Raw genomic sequence first — 19,853 nt, 5'->3', positions numbered from 1 at the left:
TGCCATCAATCTTTATTGTGAATACCTGATTTAGGGTGAAGAGATCCTCACACTCACAGGTGAGTCCTGGGTAGTATACCAAATATTCTCATGCAGAGGAATTTCATGTGTTTTATTTTATTTCAATTTAGCAATTTTATACTTCAATAAAAAATTAAATTAAAAAAACGAGAACAATAACAACATTTTACTCCAAAATAAAAGCTACATTGTCAGACACTGGCATTTCTCTCAAATAAAGTGTTACACATGAGCAGGCATAGTTTATTAATCACAAAGACGGGATATAATATTTACAGTTCAAATGTGTGTACTGTATTATTCACAACTACATTCTGTTCCACAGTGGTCCCTTTCCCAACTGATGAAATGTTATGTAGATTGTATTATTCTGCAAGCTCACAATACTGCCAGCAATGGAAATTACAGTAGCAAGTAATTAATAGGAACCCCCTTTTATCTCAAAGAGCACATGCACATTCAATACAGAAAGGCATGTTCAATCCCAGGGCCCTTTTTCTGTGGTTGTTTTATATTGTGTTTACAAAGCAGACGTTTTTCAGTATTTTGCAATCAATGTAGCGAAACTTATTGCATTTACTTAATGTTCCTCTTTTGCTTTGTGTAGTATTTTTCTACTTTTTGAGTTATACCTTAAACCTACAGTAAACTTGTTCATATTGGAGGCTTCTTTCTTTTATCACATGGATTTGTCCTCTTTTACACTCTTTGAGATTGTATAAATTGCTATACAAATGAACTTCGCTGAATACCTTTACACTGTTCTAGTCTTAACATTTGTTCGCAGCTTTACATGACCCTATGGGGGAACCCTGGTTGTGGTTCAATTGCTGAACACCCAATTCTCGCTGGTATTTCCACTTTACTTCCCCTTGGGGGAATTCCCACCATCAAATGAATACCATTCAAATTTACCTAAGCACCGTTAAGACTTTAGACTGCAGGCAGCACCTTATTCCTGACATGCATTGTTGTTTGATCAGCCATCTGCAAGAAACCAGAAGAACATGAAGACGTATGGGAGATCGGTTGGAAATCAACAATGGAAGACATTCATATTGCTAACCCTGTATGCGCACATACGCAGGCACACACACCAGCAGTGCGGCTACACTTCAGCATTGACAACCTGTGGCCTCATGTTCTCTCTGATACCAAAGCAGACTCGAGCTGCTCTCACTGGGCTGCTTCAGCCTCAGAGGCTTATGGTTCTTCAATCTGTAGGCCAATGTCAGGAAGATTGAATCAACGTGTTCCTTCTCAGCAGGGTCCTTGGCTGACGTCTCAAACAGGGGGAAGTTGTAGCCATCTGCCATGCGTTGGGCGTGGGACGTTGGCACCTCCCGATGCGCTCTGAGGTCGCATTTGTTGCCCACCAGGATGCGGGGCACCATGGGGCCCACAGAGTGCCGGCTACACTCACTGATCCACTCGGGGAGGCTCTCAAACGAGGTCAGGCTGGTCACGTCGTACACAAAGACGACGGCGTGTACGTTGCGGTAATAGTGCTCTACCATGCTCTTCCTGAAGCGCTCCTGCCCGGCCGTGTCCCATATCTGCAGCTGATGGTGGAGGTCAATAAAGGCATAACCAATATATATTAGTTATTATAAACTTATTATAAACTAAAAACATTTTAGATCCAAATAGTTAACATAATGAATAACACATGAGCTATAAACACACAAACACAAATCAAATACACATCATATACAGGCACACACAACAAACAAATATACATGACTTATAGGCTATATATAAACCAATGGAGATACATGTAATACATCACACATAATTATATTTGGTCTTTATGACAAGTATTATAATGATTTGGATTGTATTATCTGCAATTCCATTGTAAAATACGAGAAAATGCTTAATAGAAGCGATCAGCTATGTGATTTGTACCGTCGCATGCTATGATGGAGGTCACATATCTAGAGAAGCAAAAACGACGTGGCTTATTTTACAGCAAGCGAGCTAGTTATATTTTTGACTACCATTCGTTTCAGACAGAGCAGATAAAACGAGTACTTCAGAAGCAGTTATTTTCTGTATGTGGTGGGCTATGCACGCCTTATTATGGAGGTCCTTAAATACCACGACGGGGTTAATAATGCTGTAGGATCCCTAGGGTTGTTAACACATATCTAGGTATAACACTTTGAAACCCTTACCTTGATTCGTTCTCCGTCGAGCTCGAGTGTCTTTTCTCTGAAATCAACACCGATGGTAGCCTCTGGGTTTTTGAGAAAAATGCCGCCACAGAATCTATAAGTCAAGCACGTCTTCCCTACATTAGAGTCACCTATTACTATGATCTTAAAAATGCGAGCTTCGAGGCTATCATTTTCAAGCTGTGATGACAATTGAGTATCATTTCGATTGAAAACTGTATCAAAAACCTCCACAGGGTTGTTTTCAATTGCCATTGCTCATCCTCGCCACCTAGATGTAGTACATTCTAAACACCGCGAGAATATACGACCCAATCGGTGCCGCGCATCCACACAATAAAGATTCAACTGAATTCTCCTTCAGTGCCCGTATAAAACCTTTGAGCATGTTTATTCCATGTGTTCAAATGAAATTAAAAAACGCATAATTAAACTTGGAGTGGGAGGTATACCAAACCAGGCTTTAAGCATAAACATTTATACTTTTAATTAAAACAGTTAGAATTCATGTTATGCTATCTTTACCATCCACTAGGCATATATTACTTTAGAAGGAATACACAAATCAAATGTATACACATATCATACTTCATTCCATAGACCCTGTTTTTCCCAAATTTCAAACAAACAATCTAAACTATGGAAATAACACAACAGTAAAATAATTTACGTTTAAACCACAACATTGAAACACATTTTCTTCAGGGATTTAAATTCAGTAATGGCATATAGGCTTTGCTCGGCCTAACCTGAGTACAGTGCATTGGCTGTTCATTTCATTCATTTTTACAAAATTGGCTTTGCCTTAATTAAGGGTAAGAAAGGGGTATGAAATAGAGGTGGCCGATTTAGAGTGTATGATATTCTGACTTAAAATGGAGGCAAATAATGATAATAACCAGTACAAATAATAATAAACAGTAGGTATTCATGTGTTCTAAATATGGACAGCGAAATTGAAAGTTTCTTTAATCCTTCAATCACAATGCTCATCAATGAGGGATACAAAAGCTTATTGACACACCACAAAAGTTCTTGGCTCAGAAAGACATCCACCTGTTACACACCAGCTTTAAATGAAAAACACCACACCGAGTCGGGCATTGCGATGGCCCCTTGCATATGTTACACTTGCCTCCTGTAAAAAACTGAAAAAAACGAAACACCTGCAATGTCACAATAATCATCACCAGTTCTCATCGGAGAACGAGCTGGAGCTCGCCGAGTCGGACTCGGCGTCCGTCAGGCCGTCCAGGTCCCAGTCGGCGCTGGAGCCGCTGTCGTCCTCCTCCTCCATGGACACGCTGTGTGCCGAGCCCAGACAGGGCGGGTACAGCCGCGTGGCAACACACACAGGCCCCAGTGTGCACACGTACACCGCCATGACGTTCTTCCAGGTGTCCCGGGCGGGCTCGTACTCGTGGATCAGCATCCGGTTCTTGTTGTGCTGCAGCAGCGTCTGCGTCAGCAGCAGCAGCTTGCCGTCGTGCTGGATCACCTGGTAGTTGAGCGCCCGGCTGTCGATGGGGATGTCGCCCAGCCTCTTCCACTCCCCCCGGCTTGGGCTGTAGGCCTTCACCACGGGGATGTCGCACACGCACACGATCTGGTCCTGGAACACGCACGCCTTGTGCAGCTTGTCCCGCCGCAGCGAGCCGCAGTTGCGCCAGCGGTTGCGCCGGGGGTCGTAGCAGAGCATCCGCCGCCGGTTCACCACGTACAGGTGCTCGTGGAGCGTCACCACCTGCATCTTGCCCAGCGAGTGGGGCAGGGGGGCCACAAAGGTCCACTGGTTCCTCTGGACGCTGTAGCACTCCACCTCCTTCAGCCGCACGTCCGTCACGGGGCTCCGGCCCCCCAGGATGTACACGTGGCCGTTGAGGTAGCCCATCCCGGAGTGGATCCGGGCCAGGGGTCGCTCGGCCAGCTCCTGCCAGTTGTTCAGCAGCGGGTTGTAGAGCCAGAAGTGTTTGGACAGGTGGGAGGCTAGGTAGAGGTTGTTTTCAGGCGTGGCGCAGGCGATCAGGGACTCCATGGTGGAGCGCTTGTAGTCCTGACTGCTGAGGTCCACCAGTGGGGGGGCCATGAAGTAGAGGTCCTCAGAGTAGGGGTCGCAGCACATTATGTTGTCGTTTGGCAGGCCAAAGAAGAGGATCATTTCTTTCGCGCTGGTGCCTATCCTGTGCTTTGGAGTCGCAGATTTTTCAGATATGTCCTCCTCGGACGACCGGTTGACAAAGTATGCCAGATATTTCTCAATTAATGGACTGGCCATGAGGCTCTCCAGGTAAGGTTTGTCCCCCTCAGCAAACAGGTTCCAGCGCACACACCGGAGAACCTGTAATGCGTCCTCAGTCTCCACTGGTGCATTGGCCTGTATCCACTGTAGAGCTGCTGAGCACACTTTTCTTTCACAGTCGACATCCAGAGTGTCTAAACCCAACACCTCTTGTATATGCGTCAAGTCCAGGTCACAAAGCTCATTTCCATTAAAAAGATGGTTAAAGTTTTTTGCTATGAACGTTTGGGCTTTTTCTTTTAATTCGAGATTACCAAACGTGTCAGCAAAATTAAGGAGGCCCACACAATTCGAGAGGTCCAGCCTCCGCGTCATAAAACTGGAACAGGCGAGTCTGACGTACTCGAGCTGTAACATATTGGCAGCCCCGTAAACCTTTTGGACATTGCTCTCTGTAATTGTTACTTTTCCAGTGTAACAGTAGTCTATTATCACAGACATGGATTCGGCGTCCACACCCCGAATTACTACTTTATCCTGCATACTTTCATTTAAGCCACCAGTGAACATGCTTTTGAAATAGGGACTGGCAGCAGCGAGGATGTTGCGGTTGCACTGGAAAAGTTTTTCAATGTCACCTTTGACTGACTGCTCGTCGCAGTGGTCCAGGGATCCGTCGCCCTGCACTCCGATAACGATGTCAGCGAGCAGTCGGGAGTCGTACAAGGATTTAAGTTCTTTAAGTAAGCCTCGGGCATGGTCGACGTCTTCCAATTCTTCGGGACCACTGAAATAACTCAATACCGATGCCATCGAGAAAACGTGCTGTCATCAACTATTGTTTTCTTTGCGAGAGAATAGCTTCTTAATAAATCACAGAGGACGATTTTGTATCCTTGGTTAACTTGGCGCTAAGACTACTGTTATTGCTCATTTGTCTCAAGATAACAATCATAGAAAATGTATTAGCAGCGACTTGCTAGAATAACGCTGGCTTGATTGTATAGCTTACAATTCGTCAATGCATTTCCGTATATTGCTAATGATGTGTCCAAAATATGCTTACTCCGTAAATATGATTCGTCGATATAAATTTTAACAGTTTCACCCATGTTTCTGAAGGCATATTCCAGGCATACTCGTAGTATATTTGACGTCCCAATAAAAGCAGCTGTGTAGCGTTTTTTGAAATACAGTAGCATACGACTTTCCCCTCACACAATCTTGCTAATGTGATGGCCGCACATGTCTCTGATTGGTCACGAGAGATTGGGGGCGCACCATGTTTGGTTGACTTCGTTTTCAGAGGGACGAGTGCCAACCCTTTTCATGATATTTTTATTGAAGCTCACATTTGAGCTTAAATAAAATATTAATACATTTAAACCGTACGTCTTTAATCAGTTATTATAGACTAATAGAAAGATATCTTGCATTAAATAAATAAGAATGCATGCTGAAAACAATGAACAAAATGGTCCTTTCCACCTACCAAGAGCTCTGCACATACCTATTTGCCCACCGGCCTGCCTTTACCTACCTACCTACCTACCTAACAACGTAGCTGCCCAATTAGCTACCTTTTCATTCCGACATCTATTCAACGTTGGGATTCATTTTTAATTCTTGATAGTTAATATATAGATATTCTTATTGTAATAATGACGATCTAAGATAATTGAAATTGAACAAGTATACCACAGTTAGATACTTTTATTTGTGGGTACATGTATAATTGTGTTTATGCTTTAATGTGTGGGTTTGTGTGTGTGTGTGTGTGTGTGTGTGTGTGTGTGTGTGTGTGTGTGTGTGTGTGTGTGTGTGTGTGTGTGTGTGTGTGTGTGTGTGTGTGTGTGTGTGTGTACGTGATTATGTGTGTGTGCATGTATGCGTAGTTATAGTATGAACATCTGTTCGTTCATTTCTTTCCAGCTTCAGGTGTATCTCCGGTTGAGTTCGTTGATCCTGCGGAGCCCCTCCTTATTGTTGATGGTCTTGTGGACGGTGATGAGGTAGGGGAAGGCGGAGGGGAGCTCCACCCTGCGGCTCAGCCTCTGTTGGCCCCAGTGGAGGCACCGCAGCCTCTCGGCCAGGTCCCTCCTCCCAGCACGCTCCAGACCGTCCTGCAGGAGCTTTGTCTTGTTACTCTTGTCCCATGATGACTCATACCTTGGGTCAAAAGGGAACACGTGAAGAAAGATTCTCACAAAGGCTGCTAGGATACTGTGAAAGGAAAAATTTGGATTATTATCTTTGTTTGAAATATATGCAAATAAGCAATTTGCATTTGTATGGGGTGATCCATCATATGAAACATTTAACTCAGGGTTTCTCAACTGGGAGTTGGTGCACGACATGTGCTAGTTAGGTTTTCAGCTTTGGTTTTAGGGTTAGGGTTTTGTTCCAGAAAGGGACCATAGTCCCAGGACAGGGCCCAAAGGGCTCCACAGCCATCCTGGTGATCCACCAGGACTGGGTTATTGAAAAATGTCTAGCACTAGCATTTGAGAGTCCACACGTAAACACACACACACACACACACACACACACACACACACACACACACACACACACACACACACACACACACACACACACACACACACACACACACACACACACGTACATACAGTGTCACACACACAAACACCAACAAAAATGCACATAGGAGAGGTGACACACGCACACCCACCCACACACACACACACACCCACACACCCACCCACCCACCCACACACACACACACACACACACACACACACACACACACACACACACACACACACACACACACACACACACACACACACATACACGTACATACAGTGTCACACACACAAACACCAACAAAAATGCACATAGGAGAGGTGACACACGCACAACCACACACACACACACACACACACACACACACACACACACACACACACACACACTCTACCAGCATTCCAACATTTTTCTGGCTTGGACGCTCTTTTCGACGGACTTGGACTGGAACTGCCTGATCTGAGCTCTGGTGAAGCCAAGTTCATCACCCAGAACGGTCCATTCAAAACCCAGCTCCCTGGCGATCTCTTGCACTGTGGTCAGGTTGATTACCGCATCCTAGAAGTAAGAAAATGCATACATTTCTACTTATTTGATCTATGAAAAGGCCTCTTCATTTTTAAGTGATTTATATTGAATTGTAAATTACTGCATACCTCTTGTGCTTTATTTGGCATTCTCTCAAAAGACAAGCTTGGCTCCCTGCTTTGCATGACAACACAAAGAAATAATTAGAAAGACGAGTAAGTTTTCCCCCTTCTATACTAAAGTTATCATTAGGTCATTTATAGGTTGTATGTTAGTGATCTAGAAGTTCAAATAGCATTGCACACTTACATATTATCAGAAGATGTTTGTCGAGGAGGGAATGCGAGTGTGATGAGTTTGATCCTAGCGTTACCTTGGAGCTTGGTCATCAACATCGTGCCCTGTTAAAGTTTAGTTTGAAGAACAGTATCTGCCTTTAAGCTAATCATTACCAGATGATCTCTGCTGCTAAATATTAGGATGTCTGGAGGAAATTAAGATGAAATATGACAAACGTCAAATAATTGCATCAATGTTATAATGACCTTACTCAAAACAACCTTGTAACATATTTGATTAAAAATGCATTATAGATACAAAGTATAAACATTACAGGCAGAGGAAATATTTTTAAAAAGCACTTTTATTTAATTAAAAAATGAACATCTTCCTCAATTTATTGTCCCCATAAAAAGCCTCAAATGTGGATGTGCAATATCATTGCAGCGACTGTCATCAAAAAACATCAAAACATCAACTTTCTTGTAAACAGTTATGAAGATTAACAATGTGTGACTGTGCAGTTATATTTTAGGTTACTTTGTTTACTTAAAAAACAACAAATAATGTATTTGATGTGTTAATAATACGTAATAATACTTCTGAAAAAGTGCTGTAAGTTGCAAAACAATAAATATAACATATTTTCCACTACGGTAACAGGCACAAATCATTCGTAACTCGATTTTAGTATAACTTTATATTCAATGGCAAAAGCATAAATAACAGAATTAACCCATGATAAAATATGATATAAAATCATTATAAGCTTATATTAACGCAAAAAGCCTTCAATTTTGAGTTTTGTCGTCTTCCAAACTGAGTTGTACTTCTTTTCAAATCAATCAAACCATGAACTATCCACAATTGTTTATGCATACCACGTCACAGAGGATCACTTTCATGTCAAACAACTGATTATCAACATATTGCCAGGCTCAGTACACTCATTTCCCAACAGGTCAGTTTGTGTATCAGCAGGTTATCAGGTCGAGATCCAGCCTGCTGGATCCCTACTCCTCTCGGTATTATACCATATGGTACAACAGTGCTTCCCAAATTGTAACAGTCTTTCTCTCTCGGGTAAAACCCCAAGAAAGGACCCCTCTGACAACGTAGCTAGCAGATAAGTTGGGGCCGGGGGGGTTGTGTGGGGCTCTCTTGCAGCGTTGCCCTATACGCCGGGCGGAGGCGGCTCTTCTTCAGCTCTTCTGCCTCAGTAGCAGCCGTCCTTCCAACTCCCGTCCCTCAGGGCGCTCAAGGCGGCCATGCTTTTCGGAGGGGCCAGCAAACTGTGGGGTTTAAAGAGGCATGTGGAATCAGTTGAGGAGAGGGGAGAGCCTACACAACCGGGGGTCGCGATAATACGCCCTGGCTCCCCGTTTCTCACACAGTTTAATGAGGAATCCGAGGGCAATTAAGCAAAAGGATAAAACCAAATGATCATCCGTTTTCATTGCAGATGTGTTCCTCTTCCCTGTGGTCGTCTCCACTTACATGGGTAATTAAACCTTAATTCATTTGCGCACCAAACATAATGCAGTGATTTACGTTGGGCTTACCTGCGTGTGGGCTGAGCGATTTTACTGGGGCGGAATATCCCGCTGGTGCCTACGAAGGAGGCCGGGCGAGGTAGGGAGGTGCGGGGCACAGCGGAGGCCTGGTGGGTGGCTGCCTTCAGGGGCAGCGCCACCGGGTTGGTGCTGCTGGGCTTGAGGTGCTGGATGGGCATGGCCCCACCGCTGGGGAAGGAGTGCAGGCTGACCGAGGAGGTCATGGAGGTGGAGGGTGGGGGGCCCTGCTGGACGGTGGGGCTGACATAGGCGGTGGCTTTCAGCGGCTGCCTTGTCATGTTGGCGAAGTTGCCCACACTCTGTACACGCTGGATGAGCTGGCCTGGAGAAGGGACTAGAGAGAGGGAGAGGGAGAGGGAGAGGGAGAGGGAGAGGGAGAGGGAGAGAGAGAGAGAGAGAGAGAGAGAGAGGGAGAGAGAGGGAGAGGGAGAGAGAGAGAGAGGGGGGTGGAGAGGGAGCAGGAGAGAGAGAGAGAGAGATTGACATCAGAGGGCCTATAGAAATGTATTCTTGAGAGACGTTGGCATGCCTTTGGTGAAGCAGACATGCCTTAGATCTAAAGGATAACCAGGGAATACAATGAAACACACAAAACATAGGGACGATGTCACTTAGTTGCAAGTGACACCAACTGGCAGTCATTTGATCCAATCAGAGAGATAACTAAAACCCTGTTACCTGCACTCTGGATTACTCCATTGATGTTTTTTTCTTACTGTGTAAATTGATTGATTAAATCTTGTGTAAATCAATAGTGTATCTCTATGTTGTATATCTTGAGAGCACACCTCCAGTATTGTCTCGAGACCTAGTCGGAAACCAGCCCTACACAGACAGCTCGGCTCCGAAAAGAATTCAGTCGGCCAATCAACAAACGCAGTGTGTGAAAAATAAATAAATGACAAAATCAGAAAGTACAAATTTGGACTTTTCTACAATGGATTAATTTATATTATAATCTTATTTCTGCATTGGAATTAGTTTTATTTAAGTGCAGGATTTTTGGACTTAAATGAAAATGGTAGCAGTAACGTTCAAAGTAACTGTGAAGGGTGCAACAGTGTTTACTTTGGAAATACGACACTCGGGATCCGACTGGCTGAAGCTCATCCAACCGGCTGCAGTGTGAGGTTGCCTGACAACGCCCATCAACAAAAACGTTCCGGTGCTAATGAGCGAAATTTGTCTGACTGTGCGAGGCTACGCCTATACCATTCCATGCATTAAATCCCTGTAAACAGTACAGCATGGGTTAACTCATAGACTTGAGGAGAGAAGGGTTTTTCTTACTGGATGACTGGAGTCGTGCAAGGCCGCTAGAGGAGTCAAAGCTCTGGCTGTTCCGGAGGGAAGACATCATTGGCAGGGAGGAGGGGCCAGGTGAGGGGCTGACGGGGGACAGCAGGCTTGGAATGCTGGGGACACTAGCCATGCTGGGGGATCTGAGCAGGTTGGGCATGCTTCTCCGTAACTTCTCTATAGCCATAGCCGTGTCAAAACAATACAGTGGGAGAGTCAAGACGTGCATATACTGGTGTGCAGGAATCTGACCAGGGATACTACAGCAGCATAGCGTCACAGCATTTTTCTTGAAACAACATGATATCATCTGTTAACTTCGTTGTAATTGTACATGCAAAAGTACCGGAATTTTTTTTTTTTACTTGACAGAAATAAAGTGACGTGGAACACAAATTATCCCACAAGAAAATATAAGTGTACTATTTACTCAACTCGGTTAATTTAAACCGGGCAGGCCAAATTAAAGTAGAAATCCTCAGCAGTTTGGGTTGTCAGTTGTGCACGCAAAGGCTAAGGATCAATCTAGGCATTATAAAAACGATAAAAACCGAATTAAACAAACATTTAACCTCAATTCATAATTGTTTTCATAACATATATGAAGGGTTTTATTTACTGTGGAATTGAATGTAAAAGATTAATGATCGTTCCGTTTACTGTCAACCATCTGGTAAAATGTATTACAATATATCAGTCAGTGAACCAGTGTTGAATCCTTTTGACGTTGCCATGTCTGGATGCTGTAAAGTCTCCAAACCCGCCTCCCCCATAAACCCGCTGGTCTCCCATCAGAGATGACCCACATGTGGTAGCCATGGTTAAGATGCTTAACGGGACCCAGTGGGACACAGCCTGCTCTCATTGGCTTTAGTCCCCACACCAAGCCCTCATCTGATGGATCATCTTGAATGTTGTCATTGTCATTAAACGGCCAACGCATTTCTTCAAATGAACAATTAATCATTTTGTTCATCTTTATAATCAATGTGCAGAACCAGCTAATACAAACAAAAACAGTAATAAATAAATAATAATAAATATTTTCTTTCTGTATTTGACTGCTCCCCTCCCTCCCCATATGTCCATCTCTTAGTTTTATTCCCCAGCTTTAATCGCTTTTAATTGTGCATATTAAAGCACATTGTAAACCTTGTTTTGAAAGGTGCAAAACAAATCAAGTGCATTATAACAATTATTCAAGTATTTGGTACTTCTTGTTCTTGGTGATTTGTATATATTCCCTTCCCCCTCACCTGCTGCGATACTCCTGTAGCCCATGCTGGTGTCCACGGCCAGGCTGGGGGCCCCAGAGTACTGGGAGAGCCCCCCCAGGGGGAACTGGGGGCTGGAGGGGCTGCGTCTGCAGTCCCTGATGCTGGAGAAGGTGTGGGAGTGGGGCAGGCCCCCCCGCTGCATGGAGCTGGTGCGGAAGAGCCGTGGCTGGGGAGGGGGCAGCTGGTCGTAGCCTTCGTCCTCGTCTTCATCCTCCTCCTCCAGGTCCATCTCGCTGCGCCGGAGCGAGTTGATGGAGAAGCTGGAGCTGCGGCGGCTGACTGTGGCTGAGGTAGAAGCGTAGTCCTGCCGGAGACCTGCAGGGGGCGCCACAAATCAGGATTTATCACAAGGACTCGTTAAAGCCTTCCACACATGATGCGCAATGTCAATGTTTTCCTACTGAGTCGGGTTTTGAAGCCGCGCCTAGCATTGATGCTACATTACAGGTATCTCAGATTTTCCACCTTGATGCTGTGCTCAAAGTTCAAACTATTTATACTTTGACCTAGTTGACGCTGACTTCTCGGAACGCATCCAATCAGAGCACAGCTTTGTTGTAGTTCTATAACCAACAGAATCTAAACTCTAACGGCTTTCTCCCTTTCTAAACCTAAATACATCTTTGATGAGTTAAAGTGCTAAACTCCCATCTGTTGGCTTGCTATATTCTGAATGCCTAACCTAGCGTCAAGTGCTTTTCGGGAGGCTCATCATGTGTGGACCTCTTTGACTACTGCCAGTATCAGAGGCACCGTCTGCGCACTCCGTTTGAAGGCACCTGTCAGCCATGAATCCCCATCATGGGGAGGGGGACACTTTGGACAGTCTGGTGCGTCAGTCCTTCACCCAAATCACCTACATAACATTAATAGGAATAGCCAAGATAAAGGTCAGACTATTTTGTTTTGGCTGGCTGACATTTCCCTCGCGTAGTAGGAAAAGAGGGAGTGAGGGGAGAGAGCAGCTGGCCGGAAGACTCACTCTCCTCCTGAAGTCGAGCCATGACCTGCACGTCTGTCATGTCCTGTAGTTTGTAGCCCATTGAGATAGAGTCTTCCTCCAGCTCCGACGCCCCCACCTCGCTGTCCATGGAAGACTGGGGACTGACGGCCGCGTGCCGGCGACCCACGTCTACAAGAACCACAACCAACACAAGATACTCATCACTCTGACCGGGACGCTCTCATATAAATATGATAATTATAACGTGTATTTTAATAAAGATACTCCAGACAGATTGCTGCCATTTTATCTGTTCCTTTATCTTATACCTAATATTTTATCGCATCATTTTGAAATACTACTTGGACTATTCATTTGGGGTTATTTATTCGTTGAATGACTATGACTGCAGGAATCTAAAGGACTGCATGAATGACATCATTGGTTTAATGATGCTTGCTTCGCACCCACGAAGTAAGCATCAGCATAAACACAGAGACAGCGGGTGTCAGTGTGAGCCTTACTGTGGAGGGCGGTGTTAGATAGGAAGGTCGGAGTCCTGTCACTGAGGGTGGAGAGAGGCCTGCCCGGGAGGCCCAGCAGGGACACAGGATGGCTGGACAGGGCCAAGGGGGCTGGGCGTTGGGAGAGATCGACAGAGAGGGCGGGGTTACAATCAGTCTCTAATCTCCAGGCAGAGGCACGCTTCCGTGCTGCTGCTTACATATTCCAGGGTCGACATCAACACTCTGTTTTGGAAGATATGTCCTAAGAAGACGTCCAATTGATTAAGGGAATAATCCGCTGGGATGTTTGGAGTGTATGTTACATCTTGTTGTGTGGGCAGACCAACCAAATTGTTTAAGCTCCTTACTAATATTACTTTTGATGGGTCAAGGACAGGCTGCCAACTTGCCCTCCTAGTACTAGAGGGGTTTTATGCCTACATGATTACTGAGTGAGTGACTAAACTAGTACCGGTAGTTGTTGTTTCCTATGTAGTGTTCTCCAAAGTATGTAGTTATATGTATGAAGTCATAGGTATGAGTTGTAATTACAGGTGTACGTGTGCTCTTTCGCTCTTGATCTCATATTATCTGAGTGATAAGGAGTCTGTAGCATTGCTGAACAATATCCATATGTCGAGATAGGCTATGGCAAAACTTGGGAAGATCTTAATGAGAAAATGTCAATAGATGTGATACATGTGTATAAAAGTAGTTAACTTCACTGGCTTTGATTTGGTTTGCATTGCATTTCAGTGCACTGCACTGCATTTCATTGCATTGCACTGACTGGCATTGCATCATCCCCCCCGCAATGCCAACGTTGCACTTGTCAAAGAAAATCCACTTCTAAGCTTCACTTCGCACTATGAACTCCTTCATTTCAGGCTGTTTAGATCAAACGAAACAGAAACGGCCATCACGGTTTACCTCACCCTGCTCTCGTCAAAAGCCATTAAAATCAGAATTTCAAAGTCACCTTGGCGTCAGAGAGACTAACGTAATATGCGTGTGTATTACATCCTGGGATGTGTCTCTAACAAACTACAACAACAACAACGAGACACAAGTAACCCAGTGAATAAAATCCAAAGCCTCTGGGATTAGAAGCAACCGTATATGACCTTGTTAACGTCATTAATTAATTTGAATCTCTCCTCAAATCTCAAATTGAAAACAGTTCTGAGATTACGATTCAAAGAGAGTACGATTGATAAAGACAACCGTTATCTAAATCCCCTCGGGAGGGAGTGTTCGCTTCCTTCCATCCGGACCGACCCACGACGGGCTCTCGGCTACACAGATTCTCAAGGTTGAAGCATCTCCTTATGTCTCTTGTGTGCACAGGGGTTAAGAGAAAGCGATAGTGTGCGGTTAGTGAACGGTGCGTAGGGGTGGTGGGAGCGGTCACCTGGGGGCTCGGTCAGTGCAGCAGGTTTAGGGTAAGGCAGGCTGGGGAGACTGAGGCTGGACAGGCCCTCTATGCAGCTGTAGGGTCGTACCGAGGGGGCGGTCCTCCATCGCTTGGCTGCAGGGAGGAGCGCAGGAAAAGGGTCAGTCGGGTTAGAGCCTGGAGCTTTGCCCTGTCCCAATCTCTCTCTCTCCAAATCTCTGTCTTCCGATCTCGTTCTCTCCCCCCCCCCCCCCTCTCTCCTTCCTATTAACTCTCTCTCTCTCGATCTCCCAATCTCTCAATTTAATCTATCTCTGATTAATGCATTTTTACTGTCATGCAGGCACGCATTTACACTCCCAACTACACACAGACACACTCTGACATAGACACAAACACAGACACACACACAAACACTTTCAGTTTGCAGATCAGAATTGATGATCTAAGGTTATAAGGTCAGAGTTCTTTTGCATTGGATAATGTGTTAATACGAGGTTTGGCGGACCACAGAGGCTTATTGTGTTAAAGCACAGATTTTTACTGCCGGGGATGTAAGGATAAGCAGAGATTTTGCATGTAGGCTTTTCCCTTTCCAAATTTCTGGATTAGAACAGTGATGGTCAGCTTCGCATTTAAGGGCAGCTAGAATTAAGCAGCACATGCTTCCAATTTAAAGTCCCAAATGTTCCATATTTCAATTTGTTTTTTAATCCTTCTTTAAACAAGTGGTCAATAATATTGGCATAGAATGACACACGGGATCCTGTGTGTGGAAGCATGTAAACATTCATTTAGCAGGCTGTTTATTGGTAGGCAAACAGGCACAAACCAGGGGGAGCAGTGTATTAGGCATTCCCATCAACAAGTGCTGGATGAAACAGTCTTCAGAGCCAGTACTGAAAACAACCAGCTACTAAGGTTAAGCAACAAAAGAGCATTCATGGCCTGGCCAAGCCCAGCCAAATCTTCCCTGAAAACAGTTTCATAAAGAGCACAAGACCTTAATTCAGGCACATAAACACACACACAAGAACTGACGCACGCAGACACACAAACATATTACACACACATATACACACACACGCACACAAACACACAAGCATATTGACAATTAATGCAGATCAGATAAAACAACAAAAGGTCACCAACTGCTTTGTGAATTTTGAAGATTGTGTGGACTGAATACATAGACATGCTGCATTGAATGCAGACACACAAATATATTCATGGCACGAGTCTCTGGTATAGAAAGCAGATGCAGAACGAATCTGCTCCAAAATGAGGTCAATGTTAAAATAGTGTCTCTGAACTTTTTTTACTTACAAGACTAACATTGGGCTTGAGAGTAAATAACCAGATTTGTATATGTTTTCAAAGTTATATATGTTTTGCTTGTTTTTATGTTGACAGTGGTCTGTTGTTTTTGTTGGGTTGAGGAAAACAAGGAACTAAAAAAAGGCTATTGGTTTATTTATCCTATCCTATAATTAAGTGTTCCGTAAGAAGATGTTTCCCATTTTGTCATTAATACTCTTTTAATTACACTTTAGTTAAACATATTGATATGTGTCTAGGGAAAGATAATCTTTCACTGCAAAAAAACATCAACAGAAACAAGATTAAGCTTTTTCAGTCCAACCCAAGTGGAAACCCAAATGGAGTTTGTATTTGGTGCTCATGTTGCAGATACACACTTGGCTTATGTGCAAAATGTAGTGTAAATCCTGTTCTATGTGGAAGCAGGATGTGTGAGGCTTCTGCGATCACATGGCATTAAGCCTTGGCGGGACAGATGTCCACATGTGGCCAGGCGGGCTGCCACATGCGTGGGCATACGTGGGTTGGAGATGCTACAGCACACCAATGGCATAATATACATGCAAGAGTACACCATACTGACTGTATACATACATACATGTATATGTACACTGTATGTATGTATGTACATACATACATACATACATACTGTATGTATGTATGCATGCATGCATGTATGAATGCATGTATGTTTGTTTGTTTGTATGTAAGTATATATGAATGTATAGATGCATAGACGTATGTATCATGGTATGCTGTTCCATGAATAACATACCATAACTGTAGCACCTTCCCATCTATGCCCACAGTACAATGAACACGGGGCAGTAGGTCGACAGCACCCTTGAGTACAGCCCTATAGCCTACCTTGGTCCAGTCTGTGACAGAGGGTCATCTTGGCCAGCTCCACCTCGGGCCCCGGGTGGTCCAGGACCTGCCTGCACCACTGGAGAGGACTGAGCACCGCCTCGCCCTGGAACCGACCCCGGGGACTCACGTATAGCCTGGAACACACACACGCACACGCACACACACACACACACGCGCACGCACACGCGCACGCGCACGCACACACACACACACACACACACAAACACATACACACATAAGCTTAGTTAACGTAACTTGCTAGAGTTCTGTTCCATAGCCCTTGAACGAGACGCGTCCAGATGACAGGAAACAGATTTCCAGGTGAAGTTCATTTAAGTGCAATGCTATAATGAGGCAGCCGGGGTGTGTTGTGAAGCGGAATAAAGGCTCCATTTGAAGCCCCAGGAAGCAGCTGGAGAACATGAGGCCAGTGGACCCGCGGGGACAATGGTGGGCTCCACACTGGTGATATTTCATCTCCCAATCAGGCGCCGGCGTGCCGGCGGTAAACACAGCGGCCGTGTAAAGGGAGCGATGATCGTCAGCCACGCAAAACACAACACATATACCGTATACCTGTGAGGGATCAAACAGTGCTGCTGTGTGATTCGTTTTAGAGTTTATTTTTATTTGTCCCACAGTCACAGCTTTACAGTTAGAGCCACACAGGCGAGTTCAGCAGCTCTGGCAGCCATGACACTTTGATTATCCCCGGTGATATAAGGGGGTATTAGAGTTGTCTCTGCTACTGAGATACAGGACATATTTTACGCTGTGATTTTATCACCTCTTCCCAGCTCTGAAGAAATATTGTCTGTGTGTTTGTGTGTGTGTGTGTGTGTGTGTGTGTGTGTGTGTGTGTGTGTGTGTGTGTGTGTGTGTGTGTGTGTGTGTGTGTGTGTGTGTCTGAGTGTGTGTGTGTGGGTATATGTCTATGTGTGTGTGTGTGTGTGTATATATATATGGTTGCGTGTTAGTGTGTGTTTGTGGGTGTGTATGTGTGTGTGTGTGTGTGTGTGTGTGTGTGTGTGTGTGTGTGTGTGTGTGTGTGTGTGTGTGTGTGTGTGTGTGTGTGTGTGTGTGTGTGTGTGTGTGTGTGTGTGTATGTGTGTGTGTATGGTGTAATGTGTATGTCTGTGTGTGTTTGATCTATACAATTAAAGACTCCAGGGCCTTGATCTGAAAAATAGCCCATCGAGCATCTGGTGCTAGAACCGTGGAGTAAATGCTGAGACAAGATAATAGAACAGCAGGGCTGGAAATAAGACACCCCATATAATATTGACCTCCTCTGAAACACCTCCCACCACACAAACCTACATTTAAAGGCACTGGGCCACTGTGTGAAACCGATTTCACAGTAACTCGGTGTTCTCCATACATAAATCAACACGATCAATGGGACTAGAGAGAAAAAACGTTGACTGCAAAGCAGTAGCTTCTCGTGCACGTATAGATGTCAACGTGTCCATGGCAAGAGGCTAAGAATACAGAAAAATACCTTTCGTGTGGTTAAATAGGCCACAGTGTTAAAGAGGGCCAAGCTTACTCGGGGCGGGTTATTAGTTCTGTTAAATGGAGTGAGAGGAAGAGCTCGGTACAACCCGTTAGATTTCCACATCGCCCATATCACACAGAGTCGCTCAGTACAGGGACACTAGGTACTTTCACAGGCAGAAGTGAAAGTAGTTCAGCTTCGGGATAAACAGCAGCAGGCAGGAAAACCGTGGAGGGCTGAGGACCATTGTCTCAGACGGTGTGCACTGTGAAAAGATACCACTCCTCATTGTGTGTACCTTTTAAAATATCACCCATTTCGGACGCGCTGTAAGACAAACGCGATACACTATAAAGTACTACCCTTAAAATTATATTTGATTGTATAGGAATAACAATGAAATTATGCATTAATTATTGACAACCTGTTTGACATAGTGGGCCTGTATAGGCCTATATGCATGCACTTGTGATATAGCCGTTATTACTATTTCGGGCAAAGATCCTCTTGGACAGATCCGTCATTTCAAAATATGCCCAAATTGTAATCGTAGCAATGTGGGCTACACATTATCAATGATGTACATTTAATTGGCAAGGGGGATTTCTGTCGCGGTGGTAATGACCATAACAACAACATGAGGCGACAGCCAAAGCAACAAGCCCTTACCAGGTATCCGCATCGCCAGCCGGTAGCACTGCGTTGAGATCCAGCATCTCCACCTCATCCAGGACCGTGGGTCCAGCCTCAGCATCGCCCTCCTCGGCAGCAGCATCACGAGACACCGAGCTCGGCTGGAAATAGGCGAAGGGCTCCTCCGCCAAGCGGAACGTGGTGTTGGTATCAAGGCCACTCGGATGCGACTGTGTAGAACTTAAAACGCTGTAATCCACAGAGAAATGGTCGCTGGAGCACGTTGTGGTGCCGTGCAGACAGGACAAGGAGGTGTTCAGATGAGGCCCGCTGATTGTGCAATTGTTTACAGCGTTCGCCCTGGTCCGCAATTGTTCGTTTTGCTTCTCCAATTTTCGCACCAATTCTTGCAGCTTTATCACTTCGAGCTCCGCGTTCGCTATTTTACTGTTCCCGTTCACGTCGGCCATCATCTGGGGGTTCAACACTTCTGCTTCCATGAGGAAAACACATTGATAATGACAAATTAAAACCCCGGCCTATACGCGTGGATGGTAGAGGGTCCTGGTTCTCAGTTCAATGACAAGTGTCCAGATCTCCCCTCTGGTTGTAGGCACTACACGTTCCGATTTGAGCACAAGAGCCGTGTGGCTCGGCCCCCTCCAGAGATGCTGCGCGGCGCGAGACAGACGGCTGGAGGACCGCGGTCCAACCAGGAGAAAGCATCCATGTTGCCTCCACCTGATTGG

At 45.0% G+C, this 19,853-nt stretch overlaps 4 protein-coding genes across 5 annotated transcripts; all 4 read right to left on the bottom strand.

Annotated features, from left to right (window-relative positions):
• Positions 1–101: 101 nt before the first annotated feature.
• zgc:101559 (Ras-related protein Rab-33B-like) lies at positions 102–2,547 on the bottom strand. Its single transcript, XM_060039534.1, has 2 exons — positions 2,199–2,547; positions 102–1,583 (listed from the first exon to the last, which is right to left on the bottom strand). The coding sequence occupies exons 1-2, from the start codon at positions 2,451–2,453 to the stop codon at positions 1,137–1,139; spliced, it is 702 nt and encodes a 233-aa protein (XP_059895517.1). The 5' UTR covers positions 2,454–2,547; the 3' UTR covers positions 102–1,136.
• A 10-nt stretch (positions 2,548–2,557) lies between these two features.
• On the bottom strand, positions 2,558–5,682 carry kbtbd7 (kelch repeat and BTB (POZ) domain containing 7). Its single transcript, XM_060039532.1, has one exon. It carries the CDS (start codon positions 5,248–5,250, stop codon positions 3,385–3,387), a length of 1,866 nt encoding a protein of 621 aa, XP_059895515.1. The 5' UTR covers positions 5,251–5,682; the 3' UTR covers positions 2,558–3,384.
• Positions 5,683–6,172: 490 nt separating this feature from the next.
• wu:fc50b12 (uncharacterized protein LOC103911624 homolog) lies at positions 6,173–7,661 on the bottom strand. The gene is made up of 3 exons (XM_060040458.1): positions 7,641–7,661; positions 7,379–7,542; positions 6,173–6,606 (listed from the first exon to the last, which is right to left on the bottom strand). Exons 1-3 carry the CDS (start codon positions 7,659–7,661, stop codon positions 6,372–6,374), a joined length of 420 nt encoding a protein of 139 aa, XP_059896441.1. The 3' UTR covers positions 6,173–6,371.
• A 476-nt stretch (positions 7,662–8,137) lies between these two features.
• slain1a (SLAIN motif family, member 1a) lies at positions 8,138–19,797 on the bottom strand. Of its 2 annotated transcripts, XM_060039517.1 has the most exons (9): positions 19,141–19,796; positions 16,971–17,107; positions 14,802–14,918; positions 13,409–13,519; positions 12,924–13,073; positions 11,921–12,256; positions 10,656–10,841; positions 9,354–9,699; positions 8,138–9,083 (listed from the first exon to the last, which is right to left on the bottom strand). In XM_060039517.1, exons 1-9 carry the CDS (start codon positions 19,602–19,604, stop codon positions 9,008–9,010), a joined length of 1,923 nt encoding a protein of 640 aa, XP_059895500.1. In that variant the 5' UTR covers positions 19,605–19,796; the 3' UTR covers positions 8,138–9,007. The 2 variants fall into 2 exon arrangements, with proteins under 2 accessions (XP_059895500.1, XP_059895501.1); XM_060039518.1 differs by lacking the exon at positions 10,656–10,841 and having other exon boundaries at positions 19,141–19,797.
• Between the last annotated feature and the right edge of the window lie 56 nt (positions 19,798–19,853).

The sequence above is a fragment of the Gadus macrocephalus genome, chromosome 20 (assembly GCF_031168955.1).
Source record: "Gadus macrocephalus chromosome 20, ASM3116895v1".
Lineage (NCBI taxonomy): Eukaryota > Metazoa > Chordata > Actinopteri > Gadiformes > Gadidae > Gadus > Gadus macrocephalus.
The sequence above is the reverse complement of the archived record's forward strand: the minus strand, read 5'-3'. Positions and strand labels throughout refer to the sequence as shown.